This window comes from Dasypus novemcinctus, chromosome 18 (assembly GCF_030445035.2).
Source record: "Dasypus novemcinctus isolate mDasNov1 chromosome 18, mDasNov1.1.hap2, whole genome shotgun sequence".
In the NCBI taxonomy this organism is placed as follows: domain Eukaryota; kingdom Metazoa; phylum Chordata; class Mammalia; order Cingulata; family Dasypodidae; genus Dasypus; species Dasypus novemcinctus.
In genome coordinates this window covers 56,795,378-56,814,367 of record NC_080690.1, presented here as the reverse complement: position 1 = coordinate 56,814,367, position 18,990 = coordinate 56,795,378, and the positions used below count along the sequence as shown (strand labels likewise).

The window sequence follows — 18,990 nt, the reverse complement described above, 5'->3', positions numbered from 1 at the left end:
GAGAATGAAGTTCAGACAGAGAGAGCCACAGAAGCAAGAAGTTGAAAACAACAAAACCCTGAAGAGAAGAGAAAGGAGAGACAAGCAGATGCCACCATGCCAGGTGGCAAGGACCTGAGGATCACTAGCAGCCGGTCTTCAGGAAGAAAGTATTGCCTTGGAGATGCCTTGATTTGGACATTCTCACAGCCTCAAATTATAAGCGAATAAACTCATTTAAAATGAGTTAAAAGCCAACTCATTTTAGGTATCTGCTTTTGGAAGCCTAGCAAACTAAAATATGCCATGAAATGAATGAACCTCAAAAATATTATGCTAAATGAAAGAAGCCAGATGCAAAAGACTATATATTTTAGGATGCCATTTATATGAAATGTCCAAGAACACCAAATGTCCAGAGTCAGTAAGCAGATCAGTGGTTTCATGGGCTGGGATGGGAAAGGTGGTTGAATACAAATTTTTAGAGTGATGGAAATGCTATAAAGGTGGATGGAGATATCATATAACTCGATAAATTTACTAAACATAATTGAATTATACTTGCAGTAGGTAAATATACCTCAATGAAGCTGATTAAAAAAAAAGCGGGCTGTGGAATTCTTCTAATACGTCAATGTCATTAGAAGAAGGAAAGGTTATTGAAATCATCTATATTAAAGGTATTATATAGACAAGACATGCAAATACATTACCTGAGTTTGAACTGGATCATATTTTTGAGAGGAAAAAAAAACTCTATTGCCAAATTTTGAGTATTAATGGTAGATATTAGATAAAATTATTGTATCAAAGCTAAGTTTACAAAGTTAAGTCTTATAGTACAGACAACTGTACTGTTGTTTTATGAGAATAGACACAAATTTAACATACACCCACATCTGAATACACACACACACATATAATGATAAATATTGTGAGGGAGAGGAGGAAGGAAAGAATGTGTGTGCAAGAGAACATAAGAGCCAATGATAAAGCAAATTGGGTAAAATATTAATAGGTTTATATGTGTAACGGATATGCAAGTTTCTCTGTACTGTTTTTGTTTTTGCAAACTTTCAGTAATTTTGAAGTAATTTCCAAATATCAAGTGAAGCCCACTTCTGAAAAAGGCAGAAGTGAAATGATCACACAAACCCCTTAGAGTAAACAATTATAAAACTGAAAAAACACAACAAATAATTTAAAGGCACTGAAAAATATCTGAAGGCAACCAAAAGCTTGGGGAGAGTTTATATCCGAAATAACTTCAACAGACAGGAGTAAGAATTACACTGGTAAATTCTATCAAACATTTCAGTAAGAAATAATACCAATTTTAACTCTTTCAAGAAATAGAGGCAGGGCGGCGGACTTGGCCCAGTGGTTAGGGCATCCGTCTACCACATGGGAGGTCCACGGTTCAAACCTGGGGCCTCCTTGACCCATGTGGAGCAGGCCCATGTGCAGTGCTGATGTGCACAAGGAGTGCCCTGCCATGCAGGGGTGTCCCCCAAGTAGGGGAGCCCCCACATGCAAGGAGTGTGCCCCTTAAGGAGAGCCACCCAGCACGAAAGAAAGTGCAGCCTGCCCAGGAATGGCGCTGCACACACGGAGAGCTGACACAAGATGACGCAACAAAAAGAAACACAGATTCCCAAGCCGCGGACTAAGAAGACGCAGCAAATAGACACAGAGAATAGACAACCGGGGTGGGGGGAAGGGGAGAGAAATAAATAAATAAATAATAAATGAATGCATGCATGAATGAATAAATAAATAAATAAATAAATCTTTAAAAAAAATAGAGGAGGACAGGAGAACCAGCAAGATGGTGGCACAGTAAGAAGCCCAAGAGTCAGCTCATGCTACAGGGCAGTTAGTATCACTCAGAGCTATCTAAAGCACCTGTTTGGGGCTTCCAGAAGAGCATCCTGGAACATCCTTGAAAGAACAGGAGGAGACTCCCCATCTGCAGAGAAGATTTGTGAGTAGAGCACTCCAAGCTGTGGAGGCAGGTGCCCTTATTCCATTGGTGGTGCAAGCAACCTTGGGAGATATTCCATGGCTGGAACTGGAAGTTCCATTTCTCAAAAATAGGGGAGGAAGAGATGGTTGGGCACCACCTTCAGGTACTGATTAGTGAATTTGGCTGGCTGAAGTATAACTCTAAGAACAGCTAAAGTTTGAACCTAAGTTGGAGAGAGGCCAGTAGCTACCATTTTGACTCTGCCCCCAGCATGAGGGGAAGCCAGGCTGATTGAAAATCACACTGACAGTAGGGACCACCTTCTTTCCACCCAGATCAGACTGCAGCCCTAGACTAGGCTCCAGCCCCACCTCTGGGAGGGAGGAAGCTGGTGGGACCTACACCAGCTTCTCCAGGTTAACTGCAGGTATATTCAGATGGCACAGACTAAATAGTCAGACACCTAGGGTTCCATCCCTGAACCTCAATAAGATAGGAAAGGAGCTGTGTTTCTTCAGCCTTTCCAGGCAACTGCTAGGACTTTCAGCCCACACAAACTAGTTTGCTGAGTGCCTTCAGTTCCATCTCCACCCCTCCAACCCTTAGGCTAGGAGGGGGCTAGGTTTCTTCAGACTCTCTGAGAAACTACAGATGCTTTCAGCCCACACAGACTAGATACTCAGGCACTTGTAGCTCCATCCCTGACCCCCAATAGGATAAGTGGGAGCTGTGTTTCCTCAGCCTCTCTGGATAACTGCAGGTGCTTTCAGCCCATACAGACTGAATAATCAGACACCTATAGCTCCATCCTTGGCCCCCCCAAGTAAGGTAGAAGGGGAGCTATGTTTCCACAGCCTTTCCAGGCAATGGCAGGTACTTTTTGCCTCATGACCTGGATTGCTGGGTACCTATGAATCCACCACCATCCCCCAATAGAATAGAAGGGAACTGGTGTATCCTCAGCCTCCCCAGACAATGGCAGGTACTCTCGGCCTACACAGACTGAACTATTGGGTGCATTTAGATCCATCTCCACTGCCCAATAGGATAGGAGGGGGCTGGTATTTCCTCAGCCTCTCTGGGCAACAGCAAGCACTTTCAGCCCACATGGACTGAACTGGTGGGCATCGGTGTTTCTGTTCCCACCCTCTAAAGGGCAGAAGAGACATTACTCCCTCAGCTGCTCAGGGCAACTGCAGATGCATTTGGCCTGCACAAATTAGATTGTTGGGCAGTCCAGAGGGTTTATCCCCACCCCTGACCTGGAGAGGATGAGGGGGTGGGGCTATGTAAGTCTACCGGGCAAGTGCAGTCATTTTGGACCTGCACAACATAGATTGCTACCCACACCTGCAGCTCCATCCCTGCCCCAGGCAGGGGAGGAAGAGGTGTGAAGCTTCATCAGTCTCTCTGGGCAACTATAGATGGTCTTGGCCTGCATGACTTGGATTACTACACATGGCTATGGCTCTGTCCCTACCCCTGGCAAAGCAGAAAGGTGTGAGAAGCTTCATCAGTCCCTGGGGCAATGTGAGCAGCTTCAACCACCACAGCTTACAGCACCAACTACATCCTTGGCTCCTACTATACAACCAGCAAGGGAGAAAGAGATAGAAAGCCCTAAACTAAAGAGAGAAACTACACCCGGAATAAATACATCTAGTAAGCCAGATGACAAGACACCAACAAAAACAAAGTTACAATCCATAACAGGAAACAGGTAGATATAGCCCAGTTAAAGGAACAAGATAAGCCTCCTGATGACATAAAGGAGTTGAGACAACTAATCACAGATGTTCAAACAAATCTCATTAATAAATTCAATGAGCTGGCTAAAGAGATTAAGGCTATTAAGAAGACACTGGGTGAAGACAAAGAAGAATTTGAAAGCATATGTAGAAAAATAGCAGATCTTATGGGAATAAAAGGCACAATAAATGAAATAAAAAATACACAAAGTCATATAACTGCAGATTTGAGGAGGCAGAAGAAAGGATTGGTGAACTTGAGATATGGCCACCAAAAGTGAGCATACAAAAGAACAGATGAAGAAGAAATGAATGGAAAAAATTGAACAAGGTATCAGGGAACTAAATGAAAACAAGAGACATGCAAACACACATGTCATGGGTGTCCCAGAATGAGAAGAGAAGGGAAGAGGGGCAGAAGCAATATTTGAAGAAGTAATAGTAGAAAATGTTCCAACCCTATTGAGGGACATAGATATACATGTCAAGAAGCAAAACATACTCCCATCTGAATAAATCCAATAGACCAACTCCAAGACATATACTAATCAGAATGTCAAATGCCAAAGACAAAGAGAGAATTCTGAGAGCAGCAAGAGAAAAGCAATGCATCACATATAAGGGATACCCAATGAAATTAAGATTTATCTTCAGAAACCATGGACAAGAAGATAGTAGTATATTTAAAATACTGCAAGAGAAAAACTTCCAGCCAAGAATCCTATATCCAGCAAGACTGTCTTTCAAAAATGAGGGCAAGTTTAGAATATTCACAAATAAACAGAAACTGAGAGAGTTTCTAACCAAGAGACCAGCTTTGCAGTAAATACTAAACAGTGTGCTACAATCTAAAAAGAAAAGACAAAGGACAGAGGCATGGAAGAGAGTCTATAAATGAAGATTTTATCAGTAAAAGTATCAAAAAGTGCCAAAAGAGTGGTGAAAAAAAAATATGACAGATAAAACCCTAGGTCAAAATGGTGAAAAAAGAAATACCTTTATAGTAATAACATTGAATATTCATGGATTAAACTCCCCAATCAAAAGAAACAGACTGGCAGAAACTAGATAAGAAAATATAAGTCATCTATTTGCTGTCTACAAGAGACTCACTTTAGATGCAAGGAAACCAAAGATTGAAAGTGAAAGGCTGGAAACAGATAGTCCACACATGTGGTAACCAAAAATAAGCCAGATTTGCTATTTTTATATCAGATGAAATAGACTTTAAAAGGCACTAGTAATGCACAATCTGAGGAGAAGTCAGGGGAAAAAATTCCATTTGTAATAGTGACTAAAAGAATCAAATATTTAGGAATAACCTTAACCAAGGATGTAAAGCACTTGTATTCAGAAAACTATAATACATTGCTAAAAGAAACCAAAAAAGACCTAAATAATTGGAAGAACATTCCATGCTCATGGATTGGAAGACTAAAAAGCATTAAGATGTCAATTCTAATCAAATTGATATACAAATTCAGTGCAATCCTGATAAAAATTCCACCAGTATTTTTTAAACAAATGGGAAACACAATTATCAAATTTATTTGGAAGGGTAAGGGGTCCCAAATAACCAGAACATCTCAAAAAGGAAAAGTGAAGTTGGAGAACACTCTCTTCCAGATTTTAAATCATATTACTTTCTACAGTAGTAAAAACAGGATGGTACTGGCATAAAGATAGACACATAGACCAATGGAACTGAACTGATGGTTCAGAAACAGACCCTCATATCTATGGTTAAATGATTTTTGACAAGTCTTTCAAACGCACCTAGCTTGGGCAGAACAGTTCTATTCAACAAACGGTGCTGGGAGAACTGGATATCTATAGCCAAAAGAAAGAAAGAAGACCCCTATCTCACACCTTATACAAAAATTAACTCAAAATAGATCAAAGATCTAAACATAAAAGGTAGGACCATAAAGCTCCTAGAAGAAAATGTAGGCAAACATCTCTAAAGACCTGGTGGTAGGTGGTACATTCTTAAACCTTACACCAAAAGCACTAGCAATGAAAGAAAACATGGATAAATGGGACCTCCTCAAACTTAAAACACTTTTGCGATTCAAAGGACTTCATCAAGAAGTGAAAAGGCAGCCCACTCAATGGGAGAAAATATTTGGAAACCACAAATGCGATAAGGGTTTGCTTTCTATTCTATATAAAGAGCTCAATACCTCAACAATAAAAGAGCAAGCCATCCAATTTAAAAATGGGCAAAAGACTTAAACATTTTTCCAAAGAGGAAATACAAATGGCCAAAAAGCACATGAAATAAAATGCTCAATATCACTATTAGGGAAATGCAAATCAAAACCATAATGAGATATCAACTCACATCACATAGAATGGCCATTATTAAGAAAACAGAAAATAAGTGCTGAAGAAGATGTGGAGAAATAGGAACACTCCTTCACTATTTGTGGAATTTAAAAATGGTGCAGCCTCTTGGAAAACAGTCTGACAGTTCCTCAGGAAACTAAATACAGAACTGCCATATGATCCAGAAATTCCTCTACTAGGAATATATCCAGAAGAACTGAACACTGTGACACGAACAGACATCTCCACACCAATGTTCATACTGGATTTATTTCTAATTGCCAAAAGATAGAAACAACCCAAGTGTTCATCAACCAATGAAGGGATAAACAAAATATGGTATATACATATGATGGAACACTATGCTGCAGTAAGAAAAAATGAAATTGGGACACATATGATAACATGGATGAATCTTGAAGACATTATGCTAAGTGAAATAAGCCAGATACAAAAAGACAAATATTGTACGGTTTCACTAATATGAACTAAATACAAAGAATAAACACATGGAGTTAAAACCTAGAGTATAGGTTATTAGGAGACAGGAGGGTTGTGAAGGAGTACTGATGCTTAATGTATGTAGAAGTTTTAATTAACTTGACTGTAAATGTGTGGAAATGGACAGAATTGATGGTAATGTAGTGAGTAGCAGCTGCTTTATAAATGGGATTGTGGCTGAAAAGGGTAGTCTAGAGATATAAGTGTCAATTGAAAGAAAGCTAGAGAATAATCTAGGAACTGAATAACACAGCAAACCCAGAGATGGATGAAAATTGTGATTAATGGTACAAATGCAAGAATGTTCTTCTGTGAACTAAAAGATGTACATCATGGGAAGTGGATTTGGCTCAACTGATAGATCATCCACCTACCACATAGGAGATCCAGGGTCCAAACCCAGGGCCTCCTGACCCTGTGTGAGCTGGCCCACTCGCAGTGCTGATGTGCGCAAGGAGTGCCATGCCACGCAGGGGTGTCCCCTGCACAGGTGAGCCCCATGTGCAAGGTGTGTTCCCCTCAAGGAGAGCTGCCCCATGCGAAAAAAGCACAGCCTGCCCAAGAGTGGCGCCACACACATGGAGAGCTGATCCAGCAAGATGCCTCAACAAAGAGAGACACAGATTCCCAGTGCCACTGACAAGAATGCAAGTGGACAAAGAAGAACATACAGTGAATTGACACAGAGAGCAAATGGGAGGGGGGGGGTATAGGGGAGAGAAAATAAAAATAAATAAAAGTTGTATATCACTGCTGCAAAGTGGTGGGAATGTGGAGAAGGATGGGAAAAATACAGTTAATGTAACCTATGGACTATAATTAACAGCAGTACTGTAATATTCTTGGATCAATACCAAAGATGTACTTTGTTAATAATAGAGGTGTGTGGAAGAAATATGCCAAATGTATGCTATGGACCATAGTTAGTGGTAATAGTCTCATGATATTATCTCATAATCTGGTGTGTTGATGAAGGGGTACTATATGGGAATTCTACACATGTGTATGATTGTTTTGTAAATTCACAACTTCTCTAATAAATATATATTTAAAAAGTTAAAGAACAGCAAAATAGGCCAAAAAAAGGAAACAATAAAAGTAAGTTCAGATGTATTATAATACATACAATAGACATGATCAACAAGACCAGGAAGTTGCTTTTGAAAAGATTAGTAAGATTAACCTCTGAAGACAAGATTGAGCAAAGAGAAAAAAACACAGAAGGTACTAATAAACAGATGAAATAGTTATCTACATATGAAAATCAAAAGAATCTTTGTAGAACAAATCATTAGAATTAATAAAACTTTCCAGCAATGCTTCTGGATGTATGATCAATAGGATGAAAGGAATTTTATTTATATATTTCAACAAAAACAATGATAAATATTCGTTTTTAAAAATATAAGTTTCAGACAGTGGCATTGGAGGTGCTGAAGGCAGGGAGAGGGAAAAAGAGGTGTAATATGAGGACATTTCTGGGACTTGGAATTGTCCTGAATAACATTGCAACAACAGATATAGGCCATTATATATCCTGCCATAACCTACAGAATGAGTGGAAGAGAGTGTAAATTACAATGTAATAATAATCCATGCTTAGTGGCAATGCTCTAAAACGTGTTCAACAATTTCAGTGAATGTAACACACTAATCAAAGAAGTTAATGTGGGGGAAAGTGGGAGGTATAAGGAGAGGCATATGGGAATCCTTTATATTTTTTTATGTAACATATTATGTTATCTAAGTATCTTTTAAAAAATAAAAAATATATTTAAAACAAAACAAAACAAAAAACAAGTGCTTGGGGAAAAAAATGAAAACGTAAGTGTCAAAATAAAAAAATATACTAAGCCTATTGTTGTGGGTTGAATTGTGTGTTCCCCCCAAAAATTTGTTCAAGCCCCAACCCCCACTATCTGTGAATGTTATCTTGTTTGAAAACGGGTTCTTTGCAGATATAATTATTTACGTTAAGGAATCATACTGGATTAGAGTAGGCCCTATGTCCAATATGACAGTTGCCCTTATAAGAGACACAGACACAGACGAAGACAGCCATGTAGAGATGGAGGCAGAGATTGGAGTTATGCTGCCACAAGCCAAGAAATGCCCCCCTGAAGCTGGAAAAAGCAAAGATGGATTCTTCCCTAGAGCCTTCAGTGGAAGCAGTTCCCTGCCAATACCTTGATTTTTAATTTCTAGCCTAGCCTCAAATCTGTGAGAGAATAAACTTCTGGTGGTTTCAGCTCCCTAGTTTGTGATAATTTGTTAGGGTGACCATAGGAAACTAACATACTTGTAAATAAAGGTAGATGTGCACTTAAAGAAAGTATAAAATCTAGCAAAAGGTAGTAATGAAAACAAATATAAGGAGACAGACCACCTATTAATAAATAGACAATACTGTATAAGATATTGATTATCTCTAAATTAATTTGTTAATATACATAATATAATTTATATATATATTAATTTATATATAAATGCAATCAATTACTACAAAATCCTGACAGAATATTTTATGAAATCTAACAAGCTGATTGTAAAATGTTTATGGAACATTAAAGGCTAAAACTAATAAAGACACTGTAAGGGGAAGGAGACTTGGCCCAGCGGTTAGGGTGTTCGTCTACCACATGGGAGGTCCGTGGTTCAAACCCTGGGCCTCCTTGACCAGTGTGGAGCTGGCCCATGCACAGTGCTGATGCGCGCAAGGAGTGCCGTGCCACGCAGGGGTGTCCCCCACATAGGGGAGTCCCACGTGCAAGGAGTGTGCCCTGTAAGGAGAGCCACCCAGTGCGAAAGAAAGTTTAGCCTGCCCAGAAATGGTGCCACATACATGGAGAGCTGACACAAAAAGGTCGATGCAACAAGAAGAAACACAGATTCCCGTGCTGCTGACAACAACAGAAGCAGATAAAGAAGAACACGCAGCAGATAGACACAGAGAACAGACAACTTGGGGGGGGGTAGGGGGGAAGGGAGAGGGGGGAGGAATGGGGAGAGAAATAAAATAAATAAATAAATCTTTAAAAAAGAAAGACACTGTAAGGAAAAGTATGGAAAGATTTAAACTACCAGATGTCAAGACTTCTTAAAGCTATAATAAATTAAAACTGTGTGATAATAGTACAGGGATAAGTAAATAGACCAATGGAACAGAAAAGAGAGTCAAGAAATTAATCTATACATACACTGAAACTCAAAATATGAGAGAGGTGGCATTTAAATAGGGGAAAATAAACTACTTAATAAATGATGTCAGGCATCCATTTCAAAACATATAAAAATAGATCCCTGTTTCCCAACACTCACAAATTCAATTCCAGGGGGATTTAAGATCTAAGTGGGAAAAGCAATTTTTTAAAAAATTATAGGAAAAAAATCTAAATAATGTTATTATGACCTTGACAGAGGGAAGGATTTCTTAAATGAGACACAAAAAACCCCACAAACCACAACAAAAATTGACAAATCCAAGAACACTGAAAATTTAAAAATTATTATAAAAGCCATTTTTAAAGTAAATTTTATAATACTCTTGAAATACCAAAATTAGAGTGATAGAAACAGATCAATGGTTACCAGGGTAAAAGTTGAAAGGACAGTAGCATGAGAGCTTCTTTGTAGTGATGAAACAGTTCAATATCCTTATTGTGGTAGTGGTTACATGAATCTATATATGAAATAAAATTTCATAGTTCTATACAATAACAACAAAAAAGAGTACATGTAAAAATTGATGAAATCTCAATCTAAGGGCTTGAGTTTATTTAAAAGTATTATACCAATGTCCAATGTCAATATCCTGGTTCTGAAAATGAACTATGAATATATAAGATGTTATCATTGGGGAAAGCTATGTGAAGAGTACATGAGATTTTTCTGTTATTTTTTTAAATTGAGTCTTAAATAATTTCAAAATTTTAAAGTTGTTTAAAATGCAGGTAGGCAGGCGACAAACTGGAAGAAGACAGACACAATATATCTAACTATTTATTCCTAGGATTTAGAAGGAATTTCTACAAATCAGTAAGAAAAAAAAAAGCAAGCAAAAAATTTGAATAGGCAATTTATAGAAGAGGAAACACCAATGCCAATCAACATATTAACCTACGAAAAGTTGCTCAATCGCAATGGTAATCAAATTAAAACCTCTGTGAGATGCCATTTCATATCGAAAAGATGGACAAAAACTGAAGTCTGACTACCCTAAGTATTAACAAAGGAACAGAGCAACTAGAATTCTCATCAATGCTACATGAGTAAAAGCAACTCTGGAGAATAATTTAGCATTATATAGTCAAATTGAACAAGAGCACATACTGTGACATGACTATTCCACTCCTAGCTATATATTCTAGAGAAGCAAGTGCCTATTTGTCTAAGGACACGAATAAGAGAATGTTCATAGCAGCATTCTTTAATAACCAAAATTGGTAAAACCATAAGTGTCCAACAAAAATGGAGTGGATAAATGAACTGTATTATAATTATGCATTTACTGCAATACTACAGAGTAGTAAAAATAAATGAACCAGAGCCACGCATATCATGGAAGTTGTCAATGAAGAGCACAAACTGCAAAAAAGATATATAATATGGTGTCTGTAGCAGTTTGATATTATCGATGAATTCCAAAAAGAAATATTGGATTATGTTTGTAAACTGTTCTTTTCCTCTGGGCATATTAGATTATATTGGATTCACAGGATTAAGTAATCAAGTAAACCTCTTGTGCCAGTAGGGTGTTGATCAAAGACATGGCAAAGGACAGAGTTGGACCTTTTTTTATGTTGGAGTTTTGATGTTTGAGTTTGATGCTGGAGTCCTGAGCTGGAGCCCAGGAAGTAAGCACACAGAGGAAAGAGAAACAAGCCCTGGGAAGAGAGGAACCATGAGCCTGGAAAGAAGCAAGACCCAGGAAGAGAGGAAGGAACCCAGGGAGCCTGAACCCTAGCAGATGTCGGCAGCCATCTTGCTCCAACACATGAAAACAGACTTGGGTGAAGGAAGTAACTTATGCTTTATGGCCTGGTATCTGTAAGCTCCTACCCCAAATAAATACCATTTCTGAAAGCCAACAGATATCTGGTATTTTGCATCAGCACCCCTTTGGCTGACTAATACAGTGCCATTAAAATAAAGTTTTAAAATATGCAAAACAACACTATAGATAATTATGCTTAGCATAGGAGAAACTGGAAAGTATCTAGAAGGCTGGCAGACTTAATGCTTGTGGGGTAGGTGCAAGTTTTTTTTAAAATATTAGGCAGAGAGAGAAAAGTCCACAAATGAGGACAGACTAAGCATATTGGAAAAGGCAGGCCACGTGGGAAGAAGGGAGGCTTCCTGGTAGAGGAAAAAGACAAGAAAAGCCAGGAAAGCCCCTCCCTCTCTCAACCAATAATGATGATGTCCTAGAAGGGAGGCCAGTCAAGGCAGCCTTACCAGCCTAGACCTAGAGAAGAGCTTCCTCCTTACTAACTCAGAGATACCTCTTCCTTCCCCACCTGCCAAGCTGCTGCTGTCCCATCTGCCTTGTACTCCCACTTACCTGGACAGAAGCCCAAAAGACGTTTTCTCTCTTCTTTCCAGGGCTCTTCCCCTTGCTCCAGCTGAGTAATGAGTTTGGGCTTGGAAAATGGAATTCCTGCCCATAGAGAAAGAAAACAAAGAGATTCTTGATCATGGGCTCCAGGGGCCATTCCAGAACTCAAAGCCAAAATGGGTGGGGAAACCAAGAGGGTGGACAAAAGGTCTATGAATAGTGAAGTCTGTGCAGGAAAGGGTTGAGAAGGGAAAGCTGACTCCAATTAAAAAGACAGCATACTGATGAAAATCTCCTGGGTTTTGAGAGCAAGATAAAGCAGGAAGAGAATCCCAGCCTTGGAAGAGAGGACTGGAAGTGCAGAATGTCATATGCAACCTGAATAAATCTACCTGCTTTACCAGATTCACCTTGATGGAAAAGATAAATTATTGCTTTTAAGCCTAACCCTAAGACAAAGCTGCTGCATGGGTAGCCTTTTCTCGTGATCAGTGGAAGATGATCTGTGGGGCAGATTTTAAGCACTAAGGGAAGCCATCCTTACCTAGTGAGACCAGGTGGTTGTATGTCTCCAGCATCACTTCCCTGTATAGGTTCCTCTGAGCAGGGCTCAGCAACCTCCACTCCTCCTGGGTGAAATCCACAGCCACATCTCTGAATGCCACAGACACCTATAACACAAATCATACCCTGGTTCATTCAGGAGTCAGCCCTGCTGAGGATTGAAAAGGCTGTCCTGAGGAAGGTAGATAAGATTTCTAGACCTTACTTTGGAAGTTGACCTTTGGTGCCAGGGGCTCTATCCAGCCAGCCATCATGTGTATACCTATTACTATCAACATTCTAGGCTGGCTGCTAGGGGGATAAGAACAAAGCAAAACAAACAAAAATAAATAAATCCTTATACTTGGGGAGCTTTAAATATAGGCAGAGAGAAGAGGAAGACATCACATTCATACATATACATATACAAATTAAATAAGAATAAAAGCATTATCTTTCTGAATTTGAAAAACTTCTGAGAGTCTAACCATTTGTGTTCTACTTGAAGCAGCTGAGCCCCTAGTGAGGTAAATAATCCACCACTTCATAAACTTCATACAGCAGGACTCACTCCTTCCCCTAACTCACACTGCCACATTCCCTGCTCAGGCCTCAAGAGTAGAGGTGAATGGTGGTGAAGAGCAAGGACTTCTACCACACTGCCTGGATTAGAAGCCCACGTCTGCCCACAACTAGTATAACCTTGAGCAAATTAGCTAACCTCTCATTGCCTCAGTTTCTTCTTAAAACGAGAATAACAGTGCTTATCTCACAGGGTTGTGGTAGGGATTAAATGAATTCATAAATGTGAAGTACTCAGACAGCTGACTGCTGCACACGCCAGGAAGTCTTTCCTGGCCAGTTATGTAAAATCCCACTCCCGAACTAGGTGCATATGTAAGATAATACATGTGCTATTAACTTTTATTGCCTAAATCCCTACGACATTGTGTCACTCAAAGTAATTCCATGCTGTACCCTCCCCAGGAAGGACCCTCCCCTGAATTTCCTGTCTCAACTGTTCTAATTGGATGTGGAATGGCCTTAAGACCCCTCCTCCCTTACAGTAATAGCAGTCCCAATGTACTTAACCACAAATGGAAACTCACAGATATAAGCAAGAGCTGTGGTTTTCACTCCTCATCCTGGACTATATATTAGCGCTATCTTCGTGCTTTTTAAAGATATGGATTCCTGGGCCCCACCACAAATCAATAAAATCAGATTCTCTGGGGATAGGGTTCAGGCTTTTACACTTTTAGCACTCTTAAGTACTGCCATGGCTGTAATCATTGGACTAGAAAAATCTCAAGAGGCAGAGATCATGTGGGATAGAGATCAGGACATGTTGGATGAGAGAGAGGTCTCAGTCTTAAAGGGCAGGCAGGATCTGGAGGTATCAAGGAGAGAAAAGAGGTAGGATTCTTCAGATAAGGCATATGGGATTGGAGGGAACTGAGTTAAAAGTGGCTAGCTGGAAAAGACTGTAGCAGCCTTTAGAGGGTTTGAAATGCCAAAGGAACATAAAATATCCTCTACTATGGGGTGGTAGCTTATGCTGAGGACAGACTAAATTCTGCATTTAAGGCAATACTTGAGTATTATCCTTGAACTGATAATAGAGCAAGGTACATATGGGTCATAAAGCGCATCTAGGAAAATGTTCATTGTTGAATCTAGGTAGTAGGTATATGAGTGTTCAACGTACAAGCCTTTGTATTCTTTCTGCATGTTTAAAACTGTTCACAAAATTTAGGAGAGAAAAATTCTAGGCAACAACAAAAAAAAAACCCCTTGAATATCTCAGATGAAGAACCTACATTAGAAACTAACCTATCTCATTTTAACAAATTCAGGACAACTGTTTTTTGAACAGCTCTGGAACAACTCATGGTTTCTTTGTCTGAGAATCAAAGATACAACTAGCTGGCACAAAGGAGGTATGTAAACATTGTAGAACTGACTCCTCATGATCCATTCCAAGCCTCTCCCACTGAGTAGCAATGCAGCCAGCAGTTCAGAGAACTAAAGTGAAGTCAAGTGCAGGGGAGGCCTGACTCATAATCCTTCTGCACAGGAACCCCTGAGGCCACCATGTTATAACCTGAGCTTACCTGCAACCTGAACTTACCTGCCAGAGAGGCCATATGAAGGAGACCCATGAACTAGGCATCCCAGCCACTAGGCATGTGAGCCCATCTAGCTGACTAAAGTTACTCTTTAAGCCAACAGGAAAACCACCAGGTATGCCAAGCTTAATTGCTAATCCAGAAAATTATGAACTAATAAATTATTTTGTTTTAAGCTAGTAACTTTTTTTAAGCCACTAAATTAATATGTAAAAGTAAAGTGCTGTGATAACAAATACCCTAAATATGTAACATTAGCTTTGGGATCAGGACAGGGCAGAGGCTGGAAAAGCATCCATAAAACGGTTAGCAAAGGATGGAAGAGGGGTAAACAGCCTGTTAGTGGAGGCTGGAAATGTGGTGAGGAAACTGACAGAGCAACTTGAAAAAGGCAACTCATGCGATATATTAGGAAAACTACTGCCTGCAGTAACTTGGAAAATATATTAAATAAATTTTCAGTTCTGGCTACAGAGATCTCCAGAAAGGTTGCTTCAGTTGGATGCTTCTACCTGTTTATGATAACATACAGAAAGAGAAGTGCTAAAGAAGGAACTATGCAGTTTGCAAGCATCAGTTAGAGGAAATATAGAGGAGCCAGGACTTACTGGGTTGGAAACTAAAACTGTTTTTACATCTCCAGTCTCTCTATTCAGCAAAAGAGTCTCAAAATAAGAAATGCCCTCAAGATAAAGATCAAATCAAGAGTTTGGTGAAAGATCCTTCATTAAGACGTCTGAAAGTATTAAGGTGGTACCTAATAGACTCTCTAAAATAGACAAAAGGGCTTTTGAGATTCCCTCAGACATTGTCCCAAAGCACCCTCATACCCTGCCTAAAGATAAAAGGCTTATCTCAAAAAGAATTTTATGAGTATAGTTCTTGTCTAACCAAGTGGACTATAATCTAATACACAGAAAACCCATAGAGTTTTAAAGGAAATTGAATCAGCTTGGACCAAAAGGGCTAGAGATAATTCAGAATGAAAAGAGGCCTCCTATGTGCTTCCCATTACTTCCCTTTTTGAATGGGAGTGCCTATTACAGGTCTCCTGTCCCCACTTCACCATTGTATTAGTCAGTCAAAGAGGTACTGATGCAAAATACGAGAAATCTGTTGGGTTTTATAAAAGGTATTTATTTGGGGTAGATGCTTACAGTTATCAGGCTATAAAGCATAAGCTTCTTCCCTCACCAAAGTCTGTTGCCACGTGTTGGGGCAAAATGGCTGCTGATGTCTGCAAGGGTTCAGCCTCCCTCTTCCTCTTAAGGCTCTGTGGTCCCAGCTTCTTCCAATATCAGCTATAGGTTGGGATAAGTCTTGTCTCTCTCCCAGGGCTTGTTCCTCTCTGGACTCAGCTGCTCTGCTCTCTCTACAAGGTCAGCTGTAGACTATAAGGCTAATGGCTCATCTCTCTTCCCGGGGCCTCTGCCATGTCTAATGGAGTCTTCTCTTGTTCCTCACATATCTACTTCTCTGGGTGTCTACTTCCTGGGGCTCCAATATCAAAACTCCAACTTTCTCTTCTGCCATTTCGTTTTCTCTACTCAATGTCCTATTGATATGGCCTAATCGAAGCTTTAATCATTATTTAATCAAGTAAAAGTGAAACCTTTGAATCCAATCCAATCTAATATGCCCAGAGGAACAGGCCAGTTCACAAACATAATCAAATATCTGTTTTTGGAATTTATAAACAATATCAAACTGCTACAACCATCATTTGCTAGCTAGGTAGTTGGGGGTAGAAGGGGAAAAATAACTCATCTTAAGCAGAGGCTTAAAGTGTGCTTGTTCATTGGGGCTGTTCTCTCTCTTGCTGTGTAGGGAAACCTGAGACCGCAATTTGACCAAGCCCGAGCAGTCTCTAGACTGCCAAGACCATGTGGAAGAAAACCAAGAAGAACCAAGACACCCCAGCCAACCAGCTTGCTAACTGTCACACAAGGGTGGTCATCGAACTCCAGTCAAGCCATCAGCTGACTACAGCAACATGAGCAAGCACAGGTGAAACATACAAAAGAACCAACCACCCAAGCCCAACCCCAAATGCCAACCTACAAAATTATGTGCAAATAAGTGATTTTATTTCAAGCCACCAAGTTTTGGAGTGGTTTATTATTTAGCAAAGGCTGATATGCTGATAGAGGAGTCACGTTATATGACAAATATCTTATGACTGGTATTACCCTAGCCTTGCTGAGATGCTCATGCTGTGAGAAACTCAGAAGAAAGATTTAGAGAGTAGCAGATTCAGTCCTCCCATCTCTCGCTCTCTCCTGGGTATAAGCTTATTAAATGGAAAAGGACAAATTTACCTAAACTATTTTAATAGTTATTTTTCTCCCTTTTTTCAGCTGAGTGCATAAACAGTGAATTTATCTCAGTTAAAGATATGTATGAGATGACTTCACTGTGGTGATTAAATAGACACATTTTTGGAATGAATGATCAGAACATGATATCAGACACCAGGACAAAAAATTTGAAATCAAAACTGTCCTGAATATCTAAGACACTGTTGTGAGCCACTAAAGGTTTCTGAACAAAAACAGTAACAAAAGTGATGTTACTGTAATGTATGGGGAAAATAAGGATTACCAAAACATGCATTGGGTAGCAAAGGCCCATATCAACCTGTGGAAACAAATCAGGAGGCTACTATGAGCATCTGCATGAGAGAATGAGAAAAACTGCCCTGGGAATATAAAACTGCATGTATTAAGTAAAGACATGGTGAAGGAAGAATGGAATCTCAAAAAAGGAAGAAATAATTGTTTTAGAACAGGCAGAGTTCAAAGCTCCAACAGGAATGAGTGCATAGTGCTTCAATATAGTCATTCTATTCACCTTGTCATATTTATTTTGAGAAGAAATGCAAATCCATAAAAGCAATTCATGTACAAAGTTGACAATATTTATAAAAATTAAACATTGGGAACAAGTTAAATGTCTAAAAATTGAGAAGTAGTGAAGTGGGATCTTCCATTTGTTGGATTATCATGGAAGCCACTTTCAGTGGGATAAATGCTGGCTGTTTTAGAAATATGGGCTTGGGGCATTTTTACTGTCACTAGTCCTAATACACTATGATTTTATCATTAAGGCCTGTAAAAATATATGCATGCCGGTATGTGTGTATGTATATGTATAAATGATTTAATTAACTCAAATCCCAAAGATAGATGAAAACCAAAATAAAATGAAAAACTCCTGGGGAAGGAGATTTGGTTCAACTGATAGAGCATCCATCTACCACATGGGAGGTCCAGGGTTCAAACCCAGGGCCTCCTGACCCATGTGGTGAGCTGGCCCACAGCAGTGCTGACATGCGCAAGGAGTGCTGTGCCACACAGGGGTGTCTCTTGCAAAGGGAAGCCCCACGTGCAAGGAGTGTGCCCCGTAAGGAGAACTGCCCCACGCAAAAAAGTGCTGCCTGCCCAGAAGTGGCGCTGCACACACAAAGAGTTGATGCAGCAAGATGACACAACTAAAAGAGACAGATTCCCAGTGCTGCTAACAAGAATGCAAGCGGACACAGAAGAACACACAGTGAATGGACACAGAGAACAGACACGGCGGGGGGGGGGGGGGTTATTAAATAAATAAATAAATCTTAAAAAAAAAAACAAACTCCTGCATAGACAGTGCTTTACACATCATTAAATGTAGGCTATCATAGTGTTTTGCACACAGCAGACATACAGCAAATTCACTGAAGAGAATCAATGATAAAATACTAAGAATTAGTAACATGTACCTGCCAACCCATATCGTTTGTTAGAAGCTTAATACAAATTCCAATTTATCCTCTTAGGCAGAGGTTCTTCACAGTGATACCTCAAATCCTACTGTATATTTCCTTAGATTTTTCAGTGTAATTCAGATGTCATATATATCATAGTGCCTGGAAAATCTAATACTTAAACCCCCTGAAATATGTGGCTAATTATATGCCTTAGATAATATATTCCAAGACAAACAACAAAAAACTCCTTTGTTATTTAATTTCTTCAAATAATTTATTGAAGGTGGTAGTTTCTTCATGCACCAGACATTTCATTTATGCCAGGTATTCCTCCAGGCACAGAGATGTCATCTTAAACAACTTAGGCATTCAAATGATTGTGTCCTTTGATCAATTTTTCCTGAATAATTTTATTAAAAAAAAAAAAAAGCTATATTGAGGAAGATGTTAGCTATAGACAGGATACAGTTCAGAGTCAACCTACTAAAAGTGGG

General features: G+C 39.4%; 1 protein-coding gene across 2 annotated transcripts in view; it reads right to left on the bottom strand.

The window, feature by feature from the left end:
• ZNF875 (zinc finger protein 875) overlaps positions 1 to 18,990 on the bottom strand; it is a 34,702-nt gene that overhangs the window by 13,432 nt on the left and 2,280 nt on the right. For both annotated transcript variants that reach the window (XM_058279309.2, XM_058279308.2), the window contains exons 3-4: positions 12,621 to 12,747; positions 12,083 to 12,178 (exon numbers count right to left, since the gene is read on the bottom strand). In XM_058279309.2, the coding sequence (XP_058135292.1) occupies positions 12,083 to 12,178; positions 12,621 to 12,747 (223 nt within the window). The remainder of the gene's footprint in view (positions 1 to 12,082; positions 12,179 to 12,620; positions 12,748 to 18,990) is intronic.